This window comes from Haliotis rubra, unplaced genomic scaffold, assembly GCF_003918875.1.
Source record: "Haliotis rubra isolate DU_JTF1 unplaced genomic scaffold, ASM391887v1 Scf305, whole genome shotgun sequence".
Taxonomy (NCBI): domain Eukaryota; kingdom Metazoa; phylum Mollusca; class Gastropoda; order Lepetellida; family Haliotidae; genus Haliotis; species Haliotis rubra.
In genome coordinates this window covers 289968-302984 of record NW_025766975.1, presented here as the reverse complement: position 1 = coordinate 302984, position 13017 = coordinate 289968, and the positions used below count along the sequence as shown (strand labels likewise).

The 13017-nt window shown below is 48.4% G+C and overlaps 1 protein-coding gene across 1 annotated transcript in view; it reads right to left on the bottom strand.

The window, feature by feature from the left end:
• The window catches only part of LOC124282863 (RRP12-like protein), a 54816-nt gene that overhangs the window by 26660 nt on the left and 15139 nt on the right, over positions 1–13017 (bottom strand). The window contains 7 exon segments of the mRNA XM_046718900.1: positions 68–238; positions 471–582; positions 1074–1165; positions 8112–8210; positions 9004–9131; positions 9585–9723; positions 10688–10804. Of these exon segments, the coding sequence (XP_046574856.1) occupies positions 68–238; positions 471–582; positions 1074–1165; positions 8112–8210; positions 9004–9131; positions 9585–9723; positions 10688–10804 (858 nt within the window).

Genomic DNA, 13017 nt, shown 5'->3' with positions numbered 1-13017 from the left:
TGGATAAAAATAAGACATATAAACTATGCCTCTTCAAAAAATGAAACCAGATAATCAGTTCACCCACCTCAAAGGTTGCCGCCCACACCTGAAGTACTGGCCCCCACGCGGAGTGATACTGGTAACTGAGGCCGGCCTCCAGGGCCTTCACGATCTTGTGGACAGGAGAGCTGGATCCAGTCTGAACCAGTTGAGTCAGGATGTCACCAGATTGAGCCAGACAGTTTTGTAGTAACAGCTGGAGACCAAGGAATAAACAGCAAACTAAGAACTGTTTCCTTTTTAATGTTAAAGGATGAATATTTGCTGTGAAAGTCATGGAATACTAACATATTTATGAAAGATAATCAAGTTGGTAAGTCGCAAATATAAAGACAGATAAACCTTCAGTAATTTTTTATAATTTCCTGTCTTTAGAATGACAAGGAAAAATCATTTAATTAACATTATGGATTATTTGTTGGTATTACCTTGAGTGTGGCAGATGCACATTTGACCACATCGTGTCTGTCGGAGAGGAGGCAGATCATACACGCTGACACAAGTTTGGGCAGGTGACTCACACACAGCTTGGGATCCAGTCTAAATAAACAACACACAGCTCAATGTTCAGCGCAATAGTGAAACAAGAGTAGGTGTGGCCTAGATGTATTGGTTTTGCCAGGTTAACTAATCATTTGCTACTGAATCACTTGCAATGTATTTATTGATAATTAATTGGCTGAGAAACTTAGGCCTAAAAACAAAAATGTTGTGGTTCCAATTACCAGACCGACCCTTGCATTCTGGTGCTGACCCTACCTTCTTAGGCGGTATGAATAAAAGAAGCTTTCAGATACCATTGCTTTTTCCCATCACCGGCAGACATCGGTCACTCTGATAGAGAAAGTTGACATGATGGCAGCAAGCTTGATTGAAAAAACAATTACACATTGATAAATGTGTTATTATTTTGTACTTTACTGCTGAAAAAAGGTAAAAAAAAAAATCCTACCTACCTACCCTAAATTTCAATGAGGTGTAATTGGAACAACATTTTTTTTATTTGGCCTTATAATGAGTTGTCAGCTCACCTGAGTAGGTTGACATGAGCTTTCTCCATGACGGCAAGCCACGCTCTCACCGGCTGGCTGTCGCTCTCAGATGGCTGGTAGTCATACAGAGCCTACAAACACCACATCATTACAAACTGTACATGGTATTGTGCCACCGAGAACACTTCATACATCGTAACCCATAGAAAACATCATAGTGTCTCAGTGTATGAAAGAAGCCCCAAACCCTCTAAGACATCAGGGCTGGTAACATTTTGAAATTACCAGCTTTGATTTAACCATGTATGGAACGTGTTATCTAAAATCTTTACCAGACCATAAGGCTGGCTAGCTGTAAATTTAGACTTCCAACACTTTGTATTCTAAGTACCAGTGGGATCTCTGCTTCTTCCAAACGAGGGACACAAGTAAATGGGAGGATGACCCTTTCTATTCCCTACATATGTTCCAAAAAGTAATCTAATCCTAAGACAATGTTAAAGTATGTGAATTATGTTCATCTAAGGTCACATGTCTTCATTGGTCATTTGAGTGAGTGAGTTTACTTTTAACGCCAATTTCAGCAGTATTCAACGACGGTGGGGGGACACCAGAAATGGGCTTCACACATTATGCCCATGTGGGGAATTGAACCCAGGTCTTAGGCATGACGAGTGAAAGCTTTAACCACTAGGCTCCCCACCGCCCTGGTCATTTGAAACTTAACCAAACCTAAAGAGGTTTTCAATTCTTTGAAGAGAGTAGTCCTCGGGTACATATTAGGCATTTTCCGGGCTGAAAATGTCCTGTGACAGTTGTAGCAACGTTTTTGAATAAAAATATTGTACAATAAATAAAAATCTTTTTATTTATTATATGGCCTCCACCTCGTGGAGTTACCTCCCGTTGCGCATGCGCACCAACTGGGTAAGCACCTAGGCCCGTATCATCATTCCTTCTGCTGAATACATCAGTGAACAGAATTGCGGGGAGGCGGGAGGCCCTACCCCAAGGACGCCTCTCTTCAAAGAATTTAAAACCTCTTCAGGTTTGGTTAATTCTTTTTCATAGAGATCGTCCTTGGGGTACATATTATGCATAAACACAGACTCCCAAAGACCGGAGGCCAGGGAGGAGGGAATTCTGTCAAAGCACACACAAATAGCGATCATTAATCTGAATAATGTAACAGAGCGCCATAATCACTCACCTGTCACATGTCGGTTTGCTTTCGCGAGAGGCATTATGGGAGGGTAACCGACAGGGAGGAAATGTACTCATAGACAACCTACGCGGTTAGCATAAGAATTAAGCACATGGTGCGAATGTAAACAAACCCACCCACCTTGTGGTCAATTAGAGAGCACCGTGGGGAAAAAACTCGACCGACCATAGTCTCCGTAGAGGATCGAAAAGGAGGTTATACACCCAGCAGCGGACATGTCAATAAAACACAATATTGAACAGCAGCGTCAACAAAACCAATGAACCAAGACTCACTTTCGGTCAGGGTGGCAGGACACTGTCCACTGGAGAGAACAGAGCGGCCAAAGCTTCGCGATTACGAGAATGTGTATCGAGCTGATAGTGCGAATAAGCGTGCTAGGCGGCTCCAAATGGCGGCAGAGCAGATCTCTTCAATGGGGAGTGCCGATGCAAAAGCTTTTGGCGTGGCTACTGCCCTGACCGAAGGTGAGCCTTCAACCCCTCAGGGGAGGCTTGCCCTTAGCCTGATCATGCAGCACAAATGACCGAGAGCAGAGCCAGCGAGACAAAGTCTGCTTGCTCGCCCGGCACACCAGCCTTCCGCCACCGTAACAACAGAACAGATGGGTACCCGTCACGGATCCCCTGTGTTAGTTTGATATAGACCTTGAGAGTCTTCACGGACATCCAACGGGTGAGTGCTCGTAGGAGAGGTCCCGATGTGGAAGGCTGGGTAAGAGTAGGAAGTTCGATAGGAGCTGTCACATGGAAAGCGTGATCGACCTTGGTATAGTAAGTATCCGGGGGCGAATACTGACCACGATCAGTGTGGAACACAGTCAGCGCCCGGGTCGGACGACATAGCATGTAAATTCGCCAACCCTACGCCCAGATGTTACGCCACCAGAAATACAGCCTTCCAGGTTAACAACTGAATGGAAATAGCCGATAGGTGTGAGAGCGTAGGACCCGGACAGCCAATCGAGCACAATTGACAAATCCCAAAGGTGGGCTGGTTAAGCCTGACAGCAGGTCGAACCCGATCCGCCCAGCTAAAAGCTGTATGAGAGGGGTGCTGCCCCAGAAGAGCACCATCGACAGGGGTGTGAAAAGTGGAAATAGCGGTGGAGTAGCCCGCGAATGGTCGAAGCCGCCAGGCCTTCTTCCAAGCGAGCTTGCAAAAACTCCAATACTCGGACTAAATCCGCCAGAAAAGGGATCTGCAATCCCCTATCTGAACACCAGCGCATGGCGGGACCACCTATCCTCGTACTGAGCGTTTGTCCGAATCCGCCTCGAAGCCAGAATTGTGTCTGCAACTGCTGCAGGAATTCCGCGTGCTTGAGGCTAGACCTGACAGAGGCCAAGCCACCCACTGAATCCGTGGATTGGGGTGTGGCGCGCCGTTCTGAGTGAGAATGTCGATCGCCAAAGGTAATAGAACAGGAGGCTGAGCCAGAAACCTGAGAATTACGGAAACCAGCTCTGTGGCGGCCAAAGCGGTGCCAGTAGCACAAGCAGCCGAGCTGGCTGGGTGGACAGCTGTGAGAGGACCGCGGGGAATGAGTGGTAGCGGCGGGAGCGCCCAGAGCACTTTGCCCGTCCAATCCAGCAGGAAGGCGTCGGCAGCCAGCGCCCTCGGGTCCGGTATTTGAGAGCAGAACACGGGTGTCTGATTCGTCCCGCCCGGACGCAAACAGATCCACCTGGAGCGACCCGTACAACTGGGAGATAACTCCGAATATCTGCCGGTCGAGCATCCACTTTCGTCGCGGGGCCAGGATCCGGCGAGAGAGGCGTCTGCTCGCCGCGTTCTCCAGCCCGGGGAGATAAACAGGGAGTACCTGACAATCTCACTGGTTAAGCACCAGAGGAGAAAGTCCCATGTCTCGGAGGAGCTTTCGGGACACCGTGCCGCCTTGCTTCAGGATGTGCGACATGGCGTCTGGTTGTCCAACTGAAGGCGAACCACCTGGCCCTGGACATGCTCGGGGCGCTTCGAAAACCAACCGCACAGCTCTCAGTTCCAACACGTTGATGTGAAGGTGGGCTTGACTTCGGACCAGAGTCCGGACGCCGACAGACTGCCCAGAACACCCCAGCCCGTGAGGGCGCGCCGGTCTGAACTGTAAGAGCTGGCGTCGGGATTTCCAAGGGGACCCCTTGGAGAGATTCCCGACATTGGTCCACCACTGAAGGTGAGGAGACAACCACCGGGGACTGTGAGACTCAGCTCCAGGTCCTCGAGTGAGCCCACAGACTTCGCCAAAGCTTGCTGTATAGAGGCATCCTCAACAGCGCCCGCCACACTACAGAGATAGTCGCCGCCATATGGCCCAGTAGATGGAGCCAAGTCCGTGCTGGTGCCTGGGGCTGGGAGAGGAACGAAGACACCATCTCCCGTACTCTGGTGACCCGGTCGGGCGACAAGGAAACAAGATCCTTGTGAGTTTGGAACCTCCCCCCGAGAAAAACCAAGTCCTGGGTGGGTACCAGGTCGGATTTCTTGAGGTTGATGATCCACCCCAGTCGAACTAGAATGTCTATCACCTTGTGAGTAGAATCTAGGCTCGCTGGCTGTGTCAGTGCACCGAGCAACCAGTCGTCGAGGTAAGGGTAACAACGCCTTCCTTGCGAGCGAGCGAGGGTAGCCGGCACTAACATGAGCTTGGTGAACACCCTGGGGGCAGTGGATATGCCGAAGGGGAGCACCGTGAATTGGTAATACATCCCGTCGTAAGAGAACCGAAGGTACTGCTTGAACGATGGATGTATGGGCACATGCAGATACGCATCCTTGAGGTCGATTGGCGTGAGCCAATCGCCCGGGGCTGAACAGAGGAGATCACCGGCGCGCAGTGTCTCCATCTTGAAGGATGGAACTTCGAGCATCGCGATTCAACCCCTTGAGGTTGAGAATGGGGCCGGAACCCGCCGTCTTTCTTGAACGAGGAAGTGCGTGGAGTAAAATCCGCCTGTTCCTCGCCCGGTGGTATGCGCTCTATAGCGGACTTGTCCAGCAAAGCCTGGACTTCATCGCGCAGTATGTCTGCCCGTACCTGACATGACGGCACCGGAGTGCGGCGTATGCCAGTGAAGTCTGGCGGACCTCGCTTCCACAGTGGTAAATGGCCGACACTGACGGTGGACAGCACCCAAATGTTGCTTGTAGCCTTCTCCCACTCCGGCAGGAATAGAGAGAGGCGGCCTCCCACTGGGACGTTGGGTAAGAGTGCGTGAGTGGTCCCGAGTAGCGGAGCTGACTGGGAGTGACACACGTCTACAGCCTGATGGGTTAACGGGGAGGTTGGGGCAGACCTCCCACGCCCGCGAAAAGGCTGGGAGCCAGTCGAAGAGGACTGCTCCTTGCCCTTACCCTTGGCGGGACGGCTCCTCCGCCTACCCCTGCCGAGCGGCCGAAGCCAGCCAGCAGACTCGGGTGTAGGCTGCACCCCGGAGGAGGAAGCCGGAGGAGGAAGCCGGAACGGGAGCGCGGCGGCTGCTCCAACAAGGCCTTGGAGTCCTTGAAGGAGGTAGCTGCAGCGGCAGCCTCCCGGATGACCTGCTGGGCCCCAGGAAACAACGTCGCTCCCAGACGGTAGGGGAGGGCCAGCAAGGTCTGCTGTGTAGCCGCCGAGTACCGAGACGTCGACAGCCACAGCTTGCGCATCCCCATGACTGCGCACATCACCGTCGACGCGGCCGACCGCAAGGAGTCGCACGCGAGGTGGGCCTGCACTTCGGAAAGTTGACGGAGGAGAACAACATGCTGAGAAACGTCTCCAGCGTGCCCCTCCGCCTCCAGGGCCGACCTCTGAATCGAGGAGAGGTAGGCCTCGTGGACCACCACCCGCACCTGCTGCATAGCGTTCCGGTAAACCTCCTCGTAGGTCCGGTAAGCATGCTGCAGGGAAGCCAGCCAGAGGGCAAAGGTGGCGTCAAAGCGCCCTTGCCTGGCAGCCGGAGCTGCTCGGAGGAAGCGAGCCTCCCCAGGGCGACCCGAAGTGAACACACATTAAAATGCGACCACTGGCACGAAGAACAGGGAATCTTCCCCAGCTGGTACCTCCTGACAAGCTCTGGCAAGTCAAAGCGGGCGTGACCCAGCCAAGAGGGATCCACCACGTCCTGCACCAAGGGCGGCAGAATGCGGAGCAGCGTCTGCGTGGGTTGCCTAGGGGCAAAGCCTCGCCTGGTAAGCGGAACTCAGTCGAATCCGGCGGCTGGTAGGCACCCGCGGCCTGGGGAATGTACTTTCGGCAATGCGTGGCGGACTTCCCTCAGAGCCGTCGAAGCGGAAGGCACCCTCCGGCTCCTCGACCTCCCCAATGTCCATGGACTCGGCGCCCGAGCCGAGTCGAGGCTGGGTCTCCTGCGCGAAGAGGACCCGAACCCGACTTCGGTGGGGCGCGCGCCAGATGCAGAGGGAAGGAAGAACCGAAGCAGCGCCCTGCTTCAGTGCCCGACCACCGCTTCTCGAACTCCGGTCCCGAGGCGCAGGAGGAAGACCAGGCAAAACTGGTACCTCCGCTCTCATGGGGGCGGGGCAGCCCAGGGACGGAACCCCAGGAATCCTCAGCGGACCCTGCGCCAACTCCGAGGGGGACTGGGGCCGAAGCCTCCCCTCCCGGGGGCAGCCCGAGGCGTCCCGGACCCGAAGCCAGAGGCAACGGATCAACAGACGCCTCCAGGCCGAGGGATCGAGCCGGGCTCGGCGATCCCACCCCCAGACTCTCCGTCCCCTGCTCCGAGTGGGCGAGGAACTCCTGGCGGAGACCTCCAACCGACTCGTGAACAAGGGACTTCACCGAGTCCATGTGCTGCTGGAATAATTGCGTGATTAGAGACATGTCGAAACCGCTAGGAGCAGTTGATGGCGACTGACTGTGCGATCTAGCCTTTCTGCCTTTACTTTTGGCTTTTTAGCTTTAGACGGGGGGACCTGGGTCAGTTCCCCTCCCGCCTCTCGCATTTCCCGATAGAAGAGAAAGTCTGCAGCCCGCCTCTTCTGGGCTCGGGGGGAGAAGCCCATACATATCTCGCACGTGTCAGGGGTATGGCCGCCTTTTTCAAGGCACACTAGACACTTATCATGATGGTCTGCACGGGGAATACTCTGCCCGCAGACAGTACAACCCGAGAACGCCTAAAAGCAAACACGCAAGCATGTAGCTAACAGCGGACCAGCAGCTAATATACACGTACAAAACATTGAAAAATATGTGAATGCGACCACGGGGAAGAAATAGTTGGTTAAAAGCGCCAATATTACAACCCGCGTGCGCATAAAACTTCCTGCCATGGAATAGCAACACGCGTCGTAAACCACGGGAAAGTTAAGCGTAAAATAAGGAATACAAAGTCACAATTATGAGACAACCGACCGCCAAAGCTTTACTGTTCCTTTCAAGGACAATATAAAGACCATACATACAGGTGGTGGTGTCCCAGACATCAGTCTCTTAACTTCAAAGAGTTCAGCTCTGCCGCGACACATCCATTATCGGCAGTGACAGCAGAAGGAATGATGATCACGGGCCTAGGTGCTTACCCAGTTGGTGCGCATGCGCAACGGGGTAACTCCACGAGGTGGGGGCCGTATAATAAATAAAAGATTTTTATTTATTGTACAATATTTTTATTCAAAACATTGATACAACTGTCACAGGACATTTTCAGCCCGGAAAATGCATAATATGTACCCCCAAGGACGATCTCTATGGAATGCCGGATCTCTATGAAACTGGAGAATGGAAAGCAGTGGGTAACGGGAAAATGAAATACCCACTCAACATTCATAATACCCACCCCCAAAAAATACAGTGGGTACAGTACCCACATGAGCTAAATCTTATCTGGAGCTCTGCATACCGTGATGATCTGAGCATTAAGCTCTGCTGACAGACATGAAGATTTAGGTTGTGAGTTGAAGAGACCGTGCAGAGCCTGTAGACCACATGAACGAATCATCTGAAAAATAGATCAGTAACAATGGTAACTAAACTAAAACAATCACTTGTCATTCAAGTTTTGAAAGACTGGTCCTAATAGCAGCCAGTGTGAAATATCATAATATGATCCGCAATGTCTTACATGACTCTCAATATTTGTCATCCAGTAGTCATGAATTGATATACATCGTATGTTGGATGAACAATACTCCATTTCCTGTAAAAAGGCACAGCAATATTTCATCTACATGATGTTAGTCAGTAAATAATTATTGAGTCTGGTCTAGACATCTTGTTATTGACATCTTGAGCACCCCGATCTATGCCAATGGCAAACATGGCGTGCATCAACCCCAAAAACAAGCCTCATACAAGTAAGGTTGTTCAAGCCTAACTCTTTAAACTATTTTCAAATCAGATGCATACAAATCTTGAAAAACTGATTCTGATGGCAGGAGAATATTGGACTACAATCAAAAGGACACAACAATATTCCTGCTTTATAACCTCTGCCTGTACATAATACAATCTTGACCTGACAATCCAGTGATGAATATTCTGAGCACCCATCCACGCAGTGTGCATACAGTGACATGCCGTCAACCATGACACCAAGTCAATCCATTATAAATGTCCTCATACAACCAATAGCTGTTGCTCTGAGCCCCGTTGCTCCAACCAATCTTAGCACTAAGACTACCATAAGCCTATGTTGAAGTATAATAGTTACGATCATCTTAGCAAAACATAGCTTTGTGCAACGGAGTCTCGAGCAGTTCTAACCTAAATACCCACAGACGAATCTCACTTACCACGTTGCTCACTGTCATGACCTTGAGGATGGTTTCACAAACGACCTTGACACTAGACTGAGCAAACTCTCCTGTTATCTCCTTCAGCAGTGTCAACACATGTAAGCTGTCTACAGCGTCACCAGTACCTGTAAGGGAACATGGTCGACTTCATCAGCACAGGCACTTCCTGATGAATATATAGCACACTGAATAAATGTAGATCAGAAACACTTTATAAGCCATGGTGCAGATACTATTTCTGTGAACAGAATTTCACGTAACTCAATAGTTGGTTACTATGTTTAATTTAAAATGCAATACATTCCAGCTACATGACAGCAGCAAATATATAATCAAATCTGGACCAGACAAGCCTGTGATTGTTATTATGTATATCTCTTGCCACAATGCACAGGCAGTCAACTATTCCACACTGTCCAACCAGCCCATCCATTTAGTCGCCTTGTTCGACAAACATATGCTTCTATGAACCTACTTCAATCCAGAACCAGGTATGTTTTTATTCTAAATTACTGAAATGAGAAGCTACTACATATCTGATAGAGACAGTACAATTATTTACACGGGACCAGCCTTACCTCCACTCTCCTCAATCTGCTGCACACAGTACTTGGCTGTAAGGGGTGCCACTGGGTGGTGGGGTGGGGCCTCTCCCTGGGTCATACACAGGCTTGCTTTCAGCACAATGTTAACAGCATGGTGTGCTGCCTTCCTCACCTGAGACACAAACAGTGGCCAGGTTAGACAATGAGTCACTCAGACAGTGTTGCTAAAGGGTAACCATGGTTACAACAGTGTTACTGCCAAGTTACTTCAACATTCTACATTGTTAGTTAGGGCTTAACTTGATTAAGGCAGTGATACCAAATGGTTGTTAGTGTAACTACATTGTTACTACAGGGTTACTACTATGTTCAACAATGTTACTACAGGAATCTAAAGTACTACTGCATGGTTACTACAGTTACTACAGTGTTCTATAGTTTTACTAGTGTTACAACAAGGTTCTAATATATAGTATGACTACAGATTTACAAGTTTTCTACAGTGTTACTACAAGGTTACTACATCATTATTTCAGTGTTACTACAGGATTTAATAGTGTTACTAAAGTGTTACTACAAGGTTACAACAGGGTTCTACATCATTATTTCAGTGTTACTACAGGATTTAATAGTGTTACTAAAGTGTTACTACAAGGTTACTATGGTGTTCTACAGTATTACCACAGGATTCCATAGTGTTACTAAAGTGTTACTTCAGGGTTACTACAGTTCAAAACAGTGTTACTATATAGTTTCTACCATGTTTTCACAAGGTTCTACAGTGTTACTAGAGTGTTACTACAGGGTTATTACATAGCTACTACAATAGTACTTCACATACCTTAGGTTTCATACTTGTGGTAATGCTAGAAATCTGTAGTATTAGTATTAAATCAGTATTAGAACACTGTTATTACTGTGACTACTGTGTTACTGTAGAGTTACTACAGTGTTACTACAACATTATTCCAGTGTTACTACATGGCTAAAACAGTGGTACTTCACATACCTTTGGTTTCTTGTGGGTGATGAACGTCTTACTACAGTGTTACTACAGAGACCTACAGGGTTATTACAGTGCTCTATACTTTTATTACAGGGTTACTACACAGCTACTAAAGTGGTACTACACATACCTTTGGTTTCTTGTGGGTGATGAAGGTAAGCAGCCCTGTGTATATTTGTTGTGTGGAGGAATTCGACCACACAGCAACCTCTTGAACTCGCAGAACTGATGCCAGACTTAGAAGCAACTGAAAAGTATGTAATTCCAGCTGTAGCTTACTACATTACCAAGAATATCCATTTGAATCATCTTATCAAATAAATACCTGTACATATCGATGTGAACATAATGAGGGATATCACAGATATTATGGTCTAAACTTATAAACTTCACTGATAATATCATCAATAACCAGATTTCAGTATTTATTTAAGCCCACCCATGTAGAAACCCATTTCTGGTGTCCCCACCTGTGATATTGCTGGAATATTGCTAAAAGCGGTGTAACACCATACCTACTCACTATTTATTTCAATTGAAAACAACATAATTCAAATGATAATGCCATGAACATTCAGAGGCCCAGATAAGCTGCGTACCCGGGGAAAATATGCATAGAAAATTCCCATTTACGCATTGAAAAATAATTGTTACGTACCAATTACGCATTTAAAATGTTAGATACGCAAAAAGTTTAAAACAAATGCGTACGGACTATATTCATAAAAATCGCTTGCATAATGAAAATGACATTGATTGCTATCAAGTTGTACTGTTAGTATAGGATGAGTGATTTCCATTATATTTAAGTTGGTTTTGATTAGGTATGACATAAGGCAGAACATACCTGCTTAGTAAACTTACTCAATGAAATAATACTTAGGTGAGTAAAATGACTGAAATACGCACATATTTGAAAGCAGTGGGTAACGGAAATTGAAATACCCACTCAACATTCATAATACCCACTCCAAAAATGTAATTTTTAGAGTAAAATTTATTAAAATCTAAATATTTTAGATATTTAAATACTTACCTTACCATAGGTCTTATGCATATTACCTCAAGCTCCGCTTAAAGAGATCAGACAGTCGTTGATTCGCCATTCTATAGAACGGCCACCTCGTGTATCGACGAGTGTACAGGCAACGGAAGTGACGTGATCCCACCCCCCGCGCAAGCGCGGTCCATCCAAAATCACTTTTACTGACCAGGTCCGAAGAGCCCAGAGAGGGGAGGAGCATCCAGCGTTGGGAGGGAGTTACCGCCCTATGGTAAGGTAAGTATTTAAATATCTAAAATATTTAGATTTTAATAAATTTTTAACTTACCTTACCATAGGTCTTATGCATATGGATTCGACAGTAGGACGGCGGTGTCGGGCTCCAGAGGACCGTCCCCATGAAAACCCACATGCCAAGGGAAAACCAGAAGAAACTACTGAATCGCCAGACTGTCGCAGGAGGCCCTGGAACAGGAGACAGATAGTAACTAAAGGCAACCCTAAGGAAAACAAATACACCCAAAGTGTAAGTTAACCTGAAGACCAGAAGGTAAGAAGAAGTAGTTACCTAATGGGCGGTAGGACGGTGAGTTGCTGAGCAACCACCAGTGGACCAAACGATTGAAGACCTTCCACGCCCTCGACGGCCAAATCCCATGCAGGTAATGACTAGCGAAGACAGTAGAGGACTTCCAAAACAACCCTCCATGATGGCTGGAACGGTGCAGTTTCTGTGGAGAGCCATGGTGGATGCCAGAGCCCTAATCTCATGCGGATTATTGGCTGTAGGATGAGGCAGATCTTGGCGATCGTGAGGCGGTCAGGATGGTAGTAATGGAGCCAGAGCGCCAAGCCGCATTCTTATTAACTTCACCTTTGGCCACAGAAGACAACGGGATGAACAGTCTCTCTTACGAGACTGCCTCCTGGAAGATGACTTGGCAATATAAATCTTAAGTGCCCTCACGGGACAAAGCAGCTGTTCCTCAGCGCCGTGAGGTCCTAGAATGGAAGACAAAGGAGGGATGGAGAAGATCCTATCCGGTTGTCCCGCAGCTGGTTCTTGGCCACGAAATCCCAAAGCAGTCCGAGATGAACAAGACCATGCCGTGACTGCTCAAACGCACCCCTGGTGACATCCAATGCGTGGATCTCACTAACCCTAGCTGCTGTGGCCAGGGCCAAGAGAAAGGCTGTCTTCCTGGAGAGGTTCTCAAAGAAGCCGTGTCCAAGGGCTCATAAGGGGACCTCTCAGATGACGAAGAATCGGCGCTTTAGGTCCCAAGCGGAGGACGGAGCTTTGCCTTCTGGTCCTCCAGCTTAAACGCTTTGAGGACAGCGATGAGTTCTGGCACCTTGAAATCTTTTGTCGCACTTGACCGCCAGAACGGCGTTAAGAGCCGATAAATAAGTTCCTATAGTGTTGCCCTTGAGACGGGGGACTTCGAAGAAAGAGA